This window comes from Protopterus annectens, chromosome 3.part0 (genome assembly GCF_019279795.1).
Source record: "Protopterus annectens isolate FY-2018-M chromosome 3.part0, PAN1.0, whole genome shotgun sequence".
Lineage (NCBI taxonomy): Eukaryota > Metazoa > Chordata > Ceratodontiformes > Protopteridae > Protopterus > Protopterus annectens.
This window is the reverse complement of record NC_056731.1, coordinates 747,784,967-747,797,931: the sequence shown is the minus strand read 5'-3', so window position 1 is coordinate 747,797,931 and position 12,965 is coordinate 747,784,967. Positions and strand designations below refer to the sequence as shown.

Sequence of the window (12,965 nt, the reverse complement as noted above, 5' to 3'; positions counted from 1 at the left end):
TTGTTCTAGTTATTTATAAATACTAGTAACAAAAAAACCTAATGCTTCACTAAGTGACATAATGGATGGGTAGCTCTTCCGAAATGCATAATTGCATTTAACAGTGATGCTTAGTGTTGAATGGAAGTGAGTGAGAAGATTCTAATGCAACCCATACAAAAACACAAAATTCTTAAAATATGCCTATATATTTGCATGCACTTTAGAGAGATTAATTTGTTTAGCTGAAAATTGTTCCGATTAAAATTACATTTCAGGAAAAGAGTAAGATCATATTTACAGTTTCCTAAAAGTTGAGCAGGTGTTAACCCAAAAAGAAATGAGCCAGTGTTTTCAGTAGTGCAAGTGTAATTTTACAGAGACAGGACCAATCAGGAGACGCACCCCAATATTTGTGAATTATTTTTTTCTTCTCATTTTAATAAGTTTTAGTAAATTCATTTGTTTTCTGTAGCTTTAGCAAAGGAAACCATAAAACTGTTCTGGTATGCTGAGGGTTGAGCAAATGCATTTTCATCTGTATGGCTGTCTAACCATCAGCTCATACTCAACCTAATAAAACAAAACTCATGATCATCCAACCCACAAGATCCTCTCCCCAAACAGCTTCTACATTACAGCTCAGAATAGTACTAAAATTAATGCCGATTCACAAACAAAACTACTAGGTGTAATAATAGATAGCCTAAGATTTGATCAACATATAGCACAAACAATTAAGAAAGTTCACAAAAAATGGGTACTCTTTACAGAAATAAAAATTATTTAACACCTCTAGGGTTGCCATTGCTAGAATCCATCTTCTATCAACACTTCTGTATGCTTCCCCAATTCTCACCAACCTTAAAATGACAGATTTAATTAAACTTGAAACATGCTATAATAAAATAGCTAAATTTGCAACTGGCTGCCACATCATAGTCACCACTGTTACTCCTTAAAAAACTCTCCTGGTTAGAACTCTCACAACTTCTATCCTATAACCAATTAACCTTAGCACACAAACTAGTATATCAACATGAAAAAAAAGTGCCCTACTAAATATTATCCCACCCCATACCACAAATTGAAGTCTTCGCTCAACAAATAAATCTCTACTGCAAGTGTCCAAATCGACTAATACAGCAAGGGACTCTCTATTTTCTCATCATGTAGCAACAAGGTGGAATTCACTACATCACAGCATCAGAACCAGCACAAATACCAACCAATTCAAAAAGATTCTTAAAAATTATCTTAATGACATCTGGCTTTATTCCTGTATTACTCTAGGCTAACTAGTTTTAATAACTTCTGGTCATACATTTTCTTCTTCCCTGATCACCTCATAATCTATGCTCTCTCTCTCTCTCTCTCTCTCTCTCTCTCATATGTCTAGATAATCTCTAACCTCATCTTTTTCTATCCAATTCCCCCCCCTACAAACCCTGCCTCAGCTTACTTTGAGAAACGACAATGTCTACTCTACAATAAGGAGTTATATCAGATGACTGTACAATACAAATGTCAGCTATAATAGCATAGAATGTAACTTCTGTGTACTGTATGTCTTGTATTTTTTTGTATGATTTCTTGTATAAGTGTTTTTATAAACTCTGTATGTGGAGCTTTTGTTCCCGGGCCTCCGCTGAAAATGGGTCTTTTCCCAGTCGGATTTTCCCGGTAAACAAATGTAAAGTAAATAAATAAAATACTATATTAGATTCTACTTTAGCACTGAGCACATTTTAAGAATTCAGTGCAATCAAATAAGAATGATAACAAACAGTGAAATAAAAAAAATCTGGAGTCATAATGATCAAGTGGAAAGGATACAAATCAATTTCAAACCTGAAACCGAACTAACAAATGTGTGCTAGAATGATAATATCTGGAAACTGACTTTCATTAATACAATTTTCATAGTGTGTCAATTGCTTTTATTTATAGCAAGAGAGAATGCATTATTAACTGTTTTATTTATTTCCAGAAGCTGTAAATACATTGAAAAGAACTGGCTGTTGCTTTTCATTTCGTGAAAATAAACCACATTTTGAAATAACCACGTACTACTACACCAGTGATAGATGTTTCATTAAAGCAGTTGTGTAAGTATAGAAAAAGAAGAGCAAACTTCTTTAGAAAAATATTGTACTGTCTTTCTTCAAACCTTATCACTGTAAATGTTTGTCATTCATTCATTCGTTGTTATTATCAACCTGACTAATTCAGCATTGCCCACAGCCAAAGAATGCCATGGGTGGGTAATGTGTTAATTGAACCTTGAATGGGATATCCAGTATTACTATTCACAAGATATATTTCAAAGCAAACTGTCCCCTTCAGAGGAGACCACACATTCCCCAGCTACATATGACCTACCTTGTATTTTTACAGAGTTTATGGAGTATTTTGGTAGAATAGATTTAGAGAACTATATTTTTGTCATATTGCTAATCAGTTATTTCCTATGCCTCCCAAGGCAATGATATTTGAAAACTCATACTCTCTGGAAGAAACATGTCTTTACTATAGATATGATCATGGAAAGTACAGCTGTGTAGGTAAATTTACCATAACATTAGATGTTTGAATGATCACTGCTGCAGTAGCCAGAGCCATATGGGTTAGATCCTGCAAAGATATAACAGTCTGCCAGCTTCCAAAGCTTCAGTGTACCTTCTATGCTCCCCAAACCCTTAGTTAGCACTAACTGAGCTGACTAAAAGGTCAGGTTTGGGCACCAAGCCCTTCAGAGCTTTCATGCCAAAAGAAAGATGGAGGCTGAGTCCTGAAAGGACAATGCTAGGAACAACAAAAAGTAAAATCCACACCCTTGCAAAAAACAAAATAAAAAACCACCAAGACACAAGGGAATGGAGGGAGGAAGCAGCTGCTGCAGCAGTAAGCTTTTGATCATCTGCTGTTATGGTAAGTTCAGTTTCCAAAACTGTAGTATGTTCTGCATGCTGATCACTGCTACAGTCGCCTAATCTATATGGGTAGATTACCATTGCTTACAAATGTTGGAGGTGGAAGGAGAAGAGTCCAGGAGCCCTTGGAGAATGGTTCTAGCAAAGCCTGATATAGACCTAGAAAAGAAATCTAGCTTATAGTGCTTTGTAAAACTATGTACAGAGGACCAAGTTGCTGCTTCTAGTACACTTCTAGATGAAACCAACACCCTGGTAGAATGGACACTGACCATGCATGGAATAGTTTTGTTATGGTAAATATAACAAAAGGTAATAGCTGTAGACAACCATTGGGAAATAGTCTGCTTTGACACAGGTTGTCCCTTCTTCTTACTTCACAAGAAGTGAACAATTGATCTGAAGGTCTCAAACACTTAGTTCTGTCAAAATAGTACTTGAGCTGTCTGTGGACATCGAAGGTATGGAGTATTCTTTCTCCCTCATTTTTAGATATATGAAAGAAAAGTGGGAGATTTGTAGTTTTTTGGGCATCAACGATGTATTACTTCACACAAAAAATATGTACCTGTGGAAAATGAGGTAGGGTTGACTCATCATAAGAGCTTGCAACTCAGAGACCCTTCTTGCAGAGGTCACAACAAACAGCAAAACTGTTTACCATGCTAAGAAACTCAAGTCAACTAGGTTCACTGGTTCAAATGGAGCAAGTGTTAGCTTATCTAACACAAAGTAAAAATCACAAGTAGTAGCCATCATTTTTCTTGGAGGCTTATTATGCAAAACATTTTCAAAAATATTTTAACATGAAATTGCAGTGAAAGAGGAGGATCCATGGACAGACAGGCTGAAATGGCCAATAAATTACCCTTGATGGAGGAGTATGAAAGGCCATAGGATAGCAACTCAAATGAATATTGCAAAACCAAAGAACAACTAGCCCTGAATGTTTCTGGTTATTTTGTGCTCACCAACTAGAAAATTTTTTTCATTTGCTAATATATAATTTTCTAGTAGCATACTTTCTTGCCTCCATTAGTACCTCGGGACATCCCCAATAAACAGCTGTTTAAAAGGTAAGCCCCTATTATCCAGGCAGTCAGTTGAAGTTGATTGGGGTCAGGGTGTATCAAATACCCTTGATCTTGTGTGAGTAAAACAGGTCTGGGAGAAAGCGTGTGGTAATTCTCACTGGCATTTTCAAAAAGAAGGGAGAACCACCATTGCCTGGACCAGAAGAAAGTCACCACAATGATCTTGGGGATTCCTTCTAAATCTACAGAAGTAACCTGGATATTAGCGGAAAGGGTGGAAAACCATAGAGGAGCATTCCTGTCCAAAGAAAAGAAAAGGTATCTCTCTTCTAGGCCTTATTGCATGGAGCCTTGGAGCAGAATTGTGCCAGCTGATTGTTCAGAGAGGGGGCAAATAGATCTACATGAGGAAACCCCACAGATATATCAAATCTTGGAAGACTTCCTGATCTAATTCCATTTAAGAGTGTCTGACCTTGTCCTGATCAGCTTGTCTGCCACACAGTTTTGCTCTGATGGAATGTAGGTCACCTAAAGAGTAAGATTGTGCTGTGAAGCTATATCCCAAGTTAACATGGATAGTCTACAAAGGGGGTACAACTTGGTTTCCCCCTTACTTGTTGATGTACCACATGACTATGGTATTGTCTGTAACAATGAGAAGAGGTACTGGGGTCCAACGATGATTCAGAAAGTTTAGTACCTTGATCAGGGCAAGCATCTCTTTTATATTTATGTGCTTGCATCCATCCTTGATGTCTCATACACCTTGTACTTTTATTCCTCCTGAAACTGCTCCTCAAGCAAAGTCTGAGGCATCTGTGGTGACTGCTTTGAAACAGAGATGGAGAAGGGGAAACCTGGATTTAAAGATACTTGCTGTCTCCAACAAATGATTTCCCTTAAGATAAACCCCAGCATTGGGATTTGAAAGGACAAAGGATGTTGGTGCTGTGACCAAAGAGACTTCAGATACCATTGTGTCTTTCTCATGTGGAGTCTTGCCAGGGGTATCATGAGAATCATAGATGCTATGAGATCCAAAATCCTACAGTATTCCCTCGCAGTGAATAAAGTCTGAGTGGAAAAACTAAGAAACAGATCTAGATATAGAACTTTTTTTCCTGTGGAAAAAGAGCTCTTTAAACTGAGGTGTCTAGCTGATACCCCAGGATCACAATCCTGTGTGAAGTAGTCACAAAAGACTTTTGAATGTTCTCTTGACACTTTGAAAAATACTCTGCAAAGATAAGCAAGTCATTTAAATATGGACAAATGTGGTTACCATGTAGCCTGCAATGAGCTATAATCTGAGCCAGACACTTTGTGAACACACTTGGGGCAGTGGATAGTCCAAAGGGTAAGGCAGAAAACTGGTAATGTGATTCAGGCAGTGGTGGTTTGTGCTATTAGACTACAGGACTGCAACACCCTCAGCTATACAATGATAGCTGCGAGTCCTGGAACTGTGCATGGGTGATCGATGAGTTCCTATGCTGTTTAACCAGTCCAGATTGGAACTGTGCATGCGTGCTCATCTGGACTGCCATTTCACCAGTCCAGATTACAAAGAGAGGCAACTGTACACTAATGTCTAGAGGTCTATGTAGTTTGTAACCACATAGACTGGAAGGAGATTGATGTCTGCAGTCACGTACATGATAAATCATCCACTGATTGACTCCTGGGAAGGAAGGGAAAGGGATTTGTATTTGGTGCTAGGAATATAGAGGCACTGTCTCTCAGAGGTGTGTGTGTGTGTGTGTGTGTGTGTGTGTGTGTGTGTGTGTGTGTGTGTGTGTGTGTGTGTGTGTGTGTGTGTGTGTGTGAAATGCCTCAGTTAATTATACCTGGTAGCTAGAGTTACTCAGGCTCATTGAAGGCTGTTGTGGCCGAGGCGCTAAGACTGGTTTTAATATTAAATCTATCTGTGTGGAATCCATGTTGTATTTTTCATTTTCTTAGTCTTTTTAGACTATTTGTTTGTTGTTTCTGAATTACTCAGGCTCAAACCCTGCACCTTGGGTACAGGTAGCAGTAGCCTGAATTATATACCCACCACTACCTGTGAAAACTGGTGAGATTTTTGCCTTATATTTTTGTTCTGTTCTGTTCCGCATAAAATCGCTGGTTTTCTGGATGTTTGCTATCAGTGAATGACAGGCATTTGAATTTCAGATTTCAACCTTTTATTCTAGCAATTTTCTAAGATGAATATATGAAAATTGTCCATATTTTTGGGGTTGTATTCCCCCATTATCGGCTTTGTCCAGGTGTTTTGTGCTGTATTCCCCCATTATTGGCTTTGTCCAGGTGTTTTGTGCTAAGAGGTTGAGAGCTATTGTGAGAACTGAATTCACTAAATGATAGCCTTTTAAGTTATAGTATTCCTATCTTTCAAGAAACAGCTGATTTGGCATAGTGGTATGTTGCTGTCAATGTAATGCAGAGGGTCCTGGGTTCAAGTCTTGGCAGTGAAATGCAAGGTGGTAACACATTTTATTCTAGCAACTTTCCAAGATTATACAAGCGATGTTTAAAATGTGCCCCTGGTTTTTGGGATTTTGTCCCCCTTCCCAATACATTTTGGCTTTTTCCAGATTTCTTGTGCTGCAAAGTTGAGAGATACAGCTGAGTGTCAGTTGCATTTTACAAGGAGCTGAGAGCTTCAGGGGAAGAGAAGTTTAGTGCTGCTTATGCTGAGTCTGCTTGCATTGTTAATAGCATAACAGATTGAATACTTGCTTTTGATGCAGAAGGCTGTGGATTCTATTCCCACAGTATTTAGATGCATTGCTGATACTGTACTGTGTTGTACTTTTAAAGGGGGTGGATGCTGCAGTCCTGAGAATGTCTTCTTTGGCAGAGATACCTAGTAACTATGAACCTGTTGTCAGTTTGCCATCCATTCCCTATTGCAATATTACTAGCTTATCATTTTTTAATGTAACATAGGCAATTTATTCCTCAAGGCCAACAGGTACTTTTTTGTACATGAAACAATGAAATATAAAGTTGTTTTCCAGCAGCAACTTCTTCATTAATTACAGGTCTCTTTAATGTGGGAATATTTAGATGACTTTTACTTCTACGGAGATTCTGCATATTTACTGAATACTGGTGGACTGTAAACGTTTGAGTAGACTTGTATGATGGAAATATTCTGAATTGGGCAGTTTTGTCATTATTGGTGTATGCATTTTGTTACATTGTTTACTGGAAAAAATGTTCAAAACAATAAATTTAAAATGATGTCTAACAACTGTACTGTATTATACAAGGAATATAATTTAATACAATCAGAAAGGTGGTTATTGATTATCTGATGAGCTCAGGCACACCCTCTCCAAGTTCTTGGTTGGATGTGTTCAATTAGGAACCAGTTACATCAATTGTCTACAAGCACAAACTTTTTTTGTTACTGAATATTTTCACTGATTGAGTCTGAATGATACTTAAAGTAATGAAGCCAGATTGAAGTAATCACTTCTCTTAGATCTTCGTTTTTTTTTTTGGGGGGGGGTACTTATTGTCCACACCTAGGGAGCTAAGTCCATCATGTAGGATTTCTGCCACACAATTCTCCTGACTAAACTATACCTCTCAACTGTCCACATTTTCACAGAATGAATAGAGTTTTGCTTCTTATTTTTGGTTTGTTCCTCATAAAATTTGTGGTTTTCTGGCAAATCATTTAGGAATGAAGTCAATAATGACAGACATTGAGTTTCAGACTTCATACCCTTCAGAAAAATGCATCCTAAAGCAAGACCTGTTATTCTATGAACTAAGTTTAAATAAGAGCAATTTTTAGTACTGTTTGTTTGTTCCCCCAGTATATTTGTCTTTGTCCAGATTTCCTGCATTAAAAGGTTGAGAGGTTGTTGTTGTTGTTCTGTCTTTCGGCTTTTCCCGGTTAGGGGTCGCCACAGCAGAACTCCGGTCCGCTAATGATTGGCAGTAGATATTTATGTGCCGAGTTGCCGTTCTGACGCACAACCTTCAACGAAGGTATATCCATTCATGCATGTCTCCACACAGAAGGCGCTCTAGGTGAGAATCGAACGGGACAACGTCTTGCTGTGAAGCAACAATGCTACCGCAGCACCACCACCACAGTCAAAAAAGGTTGAGAGGTATGCACAAATAAATTGCTTTATAGAATTAGGCATATCCAAACCTCTCAACTGTCCCAATTTTGGCTCAAAATGTTGCTCTCCCCCTAATCCCTCCGCAAAATGGCAATTTTGGAATAAACCTGGAGGGTTTAAAATTCATAAATAATTGTAATGATCAGAGTTACAGATTACTTTTACTTTACAATTGCATGTAGATTCACTTATTTTGTCAGCTGCTCAACTTAACAGTACTAATATTAAAAAAGTGTCCCTTCTTTAACAGGTTCCCAGTTGTATTGTGTGACTTTTTTATGTTTTTGCATCACATTTTTGGTCCATTTTTTTATAAAATTGTGGTTTTCTAGCAAATTAGTGGTAAATCATTAAAGATTGAAATTAGGAAATAATGACAGACATTTGAGTTTCAGATTTCATACCCTTCAGAAATGTTCATACTAATCTAATGCAAGACTTACTATTCTATTTTCTTGTTAAGTTTATAAGAGCAATATTTAAAAATTGTCCTTATTTTAGGGCCTTTGTCCCACTTCTATTTTTAGCTTTTTCCGGATTTCTTGCTTTGAGGATGAGTGGTATGTCACATGTGTCAGAGGCCTCACTGTCAGCTAGAGGCATTTCAAATTGTGACATACGTGTTGTACCCCACTCCCCCATGTAGTGACTGGATGTGTCCAAGCAAGGCAAGGAGCAGTTATGCAGTGTAAGTGTGCAAATTATCCCACATCTAAGGTAGACACAAGTACTACAGTGGCTTTATATCTGTCCTTGATTTTGCCGAATGTTCTGTTTTTCTGTTATATTTACATATTATTGATTTATGCTTTTTATTATTCAGAAAATGCATATGTTGCACTGCCTGTTGCTCTGTGTTTAAGCAGCAATGCTTTAATGACCATCAGCTAAGTGTGCCTGAGATTGTAAGATGCAAGTTAGCTTTAAAAAGAAGAATTACCAACATTGGAAGCCTTTTTGTTGTTGCCATGCAGAGAATATTTACATAACTAGATAATGTATAAGCTTTAGGTATCGAAATGCATATGACAGTACTTGTAATAAAGGACAGGATTACAGTATTTTCAGAAGCTCATTACCTTTTTGGAGACTTGCAGTAACCTTTGCAGGCTTTACCCGTAAACTAAACAGAATGCCAATCTATCATGTGTGGTCCATAACCTGTGCAGTAATCCTTTAAGCAATTTATCCTGAGCTTGTTTGTTGTTTGCTGTTCATTTTTGCTTTGACCATGTTTTCCCCATGAAACAAATAGATAATTGTTGTCAGGCAGCAGGTCTTTTTTGGAAAAGAAACATTTTTACAAGTGAGGGTAATTGGTATCATAGAGATTGCTACTTTCCATATGTTACCTGGTACAGCAGTAGCGTTGTTGCCTCACAGCAAGAGGTTCTCCTGTTCAATTCTCGGCTGGAGTGCCTTCTGTGTGGAGTCTGCATGTCCTCCCTGTGGTCAAGTGGCCTCCGAAAGACATGCGTGAATGTGCATGCCTTTGCTGAAGGTTGGGCAAAGGGCTGGCAACTCGGCACCATAAAAAAATTGACTGCCAATCATTAGTAGACGGAAGTTCCACTGTGGCGACCCCTAACTGGGAAAAGCTGAAAAGACAAACAACTTGGTACTTTTATAAAGCTGAATATAAATTATAATTAGAATTGCAGTGCAAGGAGAAGTGGTTTGAGTTGAGTGTTGCTTGTTTTTTTATACTTAATTTCAACTGGCATTCCAGTAATGTATTTAAAAAGTAATTTATTTTTCATGCCTCACAACCTTTTTGTTTCCATCTAGATATTAAGTAAGCTGTCATGTAGCCAATGCATTGAAATATTTTTTTTCTTCTCCACTTCATTTTGTCTTGATTGGACTCTCATAATGATGGTTTGGCACCCAGGGCAGCGTATTTAAAGTCCCATTATTTTGTGGTTTTGAGCACAGACCCTCTCCTTTCTGGGTGGCCACACCCCCTCTGAATGACCCCACCCATTCAGCTGTCTCCTGCAGCCCCCCCCCCCTTTGATTTGAAGTCACCAGTGGCCACTGGATCCAGGCAAACAAAACCTTAAGAAACACCTGAAATCTGGATGAACAGGGATGAGAAGGTAAGCATATTTTAAATCTAGAGTTAATAGGAACTTAGAATGAAGAAGAGGAGGTAACAGGGTGTGAAGTGACATCATTTTGAATGTGGGCACTATCACAAACAAGTTTAGGAAATAAAGATTCAGGACTGGTCTTCAAACATTTTCTTTCTTTGGCACTAAAAACATCCTTAAATGAAAACCTTTTCCCACCTGGGAAGGAGGAACTGGTTTTCTTACTTCCTGAGACAGCATGTGATGAAGGACATATGGAAATAAGAGACCAGTGGATGAAGGATTTCCAGGGGGTACTGATTCAGAGAATGCAGCCATGCAAACATCGTCAAAACATTACCAGTGGCTATATACCTGGAAGAAGTATCAATAGAGCCCTACACACACTGTAAACAATGAGTAATGACTTGTGCAATAGAAGAAAGTAAGTTATTTAAAGCAAACTTTTCCTCACAAAAAGAAAATGCAGACAAGACAGTCCTCATACTTTTGCAGTTAGTCAGAACAAATCTTAACATTGGAGCCTGGTAATTCAAATATCTAAAAATCAAAGTTACAGAAGCATGCACTTTTTCTCCATACATACCAATAATCTTCCCATCATTTCAGAAAGAGTAAGATTGGAATTAACCAAATGTCTAGCAGTGGTAGGGTTAACTAAGGCTATAGCTGTGGGGTCAGGTTTAAGAATAATGTGTAAATACTTAAAAGATTGAGGAACTTTGTACGTTCTATCTGCTTTTTTAGGGGCAGTTAGCTTACTATCAGGAAAATTGCAGGCAGCAACACACACATCCTCCAAAGCTAGCAGAACTGGAGGAATAGGTAAAGGTTGTGGAAGTTCCTTCTGCAACATTATTTTCTAAGGGACTGGGAAACATCTCTGTGTTCTCCCACTTAACACACTGTAACATTCTGAAAATAGTGTCAGAGAAAGAGAGATCCCCACTGTTAATCAGAAACTGAGCTCTCCTCTAAGTCTGAATCAGAAATCTGAGGAGAAAATTCTATATTTGTCGGTTCATCTTCCGATCCAGATTCAGAATCTTGAATCTCTTTAGGAAAAGTGGTATCTCTCTCTCTTTTACCAGAAACTATTTTATAAGAAGGATCAATAGCCTGAAATAAACCAAGTAAATTACTCCTGTCCAAGGAAATTTTACGCAGGAGTAGGTACATGTTATGTTATCTGTTTTTTCTGACAGAAAACATGTGGCCAGAAGTATTACTAATGACGGCATCACCCCAGGGATAAACACAAAACTTTGTGAAAGCAGGGAATCCTTTCCTGTTCCCTTTCCCATGACATCCAAGAGTGGTTCTCCCTTGCCCACTGAGGAGACTCCAACAGCTGTAGAGGACGTGGCTAACCCCCAGTCCATAGTGGCTATACCAGAGGAATCCTGGGTAAAATATGAGTGCTCTGAGGTATATCCTATGTCCACAGTTAAGTCACCCACCTGTGGCTGAGACAAATTGCTAGCCTGCTGTGATGACAAAGGCTATCTGCATATTTTTTTTTTTTGTGGCCTTAAGAGGAACTGATCATAGGACCTACAGTTTGCTCTATGGCCAATCTGAAAATGGTGCATCTTTCCCATAGAAAACAAGTAGCAAAAGCCAGTAAAATTTAAAGTCTTTAAAAGTGACTTTTTTCACAGAAAAACACAGTAAACAGTACTTCAAAAAACTTTGCCAGCCCCAAAAGTAAAATAATAACAATTCCACCATAGAAAAAAATGTTTTAAATACTTTAAATAACTTTTAAACTGACAGGAAAAAAACAGTGCTCCCATTTCAAAAGTACAGCTCAGATCGAGCTACCTAATATTTTGGGCTCTTGGAAGGTGCCCTGAAGCTCTGGAAGCTGGCCAGCTGTTATATCCTTGCAGGATATAACTCATATAGCATAGGCTACTGCAAGAATGATCAATATGAAGAACATATACAATGTTCTAACTGTATACAAATTAAAAAGATTAAAAGAAGTAAATGGGTGGTACTGCATTTAAATATAATAAGGGGTATCAGAAATTAATTCAGAATTATATAAATTGATATACTAATACTATGAGTATTAATATTTTATATTCTCTTGGTGCTGCAGATTTATGCAGTTATTTACAGCCACCAGGTAACACTGGTTAAGGTGTTATAATAACAACCAAGAGTCAAAAAGGAAACAGGCATACATTCATACCGATGTGTCATGCATGGTATTAAATCCAGCTGAATAGATTGCACATCTTTATAAATACTTTTCTTAATGTATTGCCACACGTGTAATCCATTGATTTTATTACTGTTTTTATAACCATAGAAAAGTAATGTTTACTACTAAATGGGTTCTGACCTGTAAAGCAGATAGTATTGCTATTCTGATTATGTGATTATTAGTCTGTGGTTAAATATATTAAAACAAAAAAATCACAGAGAAGGTGGCAATTCGTGTAATTTAATAATGTTTCTTCAAGTATGGTGTTTGCCTGAGTACAACTGTTATGAGTTTAATTGCAGCAGCAATTTCATTGTTAAACTTAATATTTTATGTATGTGCTAAAAATATACTTAATCAAAAGCTTATTAACTAGAGAAATAAAGCATCTAACTAAATTAAGAAAAACATTATACAGATTATACCTTAAGAATAAACTGATACCAAGATGGTAAAATGAGAGTCAGATGATTCAATGAAAACAGATATGCAGCTCTCATTTAGTTACAGCTGTATGTAAAAGCCTCTAATCATTTAAGTCACTGTAACTCTTTCCCTGG

The 12,965-nt window shown here is 37.6% G+C and overlaps 1 protein-coding gene across 2 annotated transcripts in view; it reads left to right on the top strand.

Moving 5' to 3' along the window:
- LOC122796538 (C-C motif chemokine 4-like) overlaps positions 1-12,965 on the top strand; it is a 121,549-nt gene that overhangs the window by 94,958 nt on the left and 13,626 nt on the right. For both annotated transcript variants that reach the window (XM_044065098.1, XR_006363985.1), the window contains one exon: positions 1,970-2,087. In XM_044065098.1, coding sequence (XP_043921033.1) covers positions 1,970-2,087 — 118 coding nt within the window. The remainder of the gene's footprint in view (positions 1-1,969; positions 2,088-12,965) is intronic.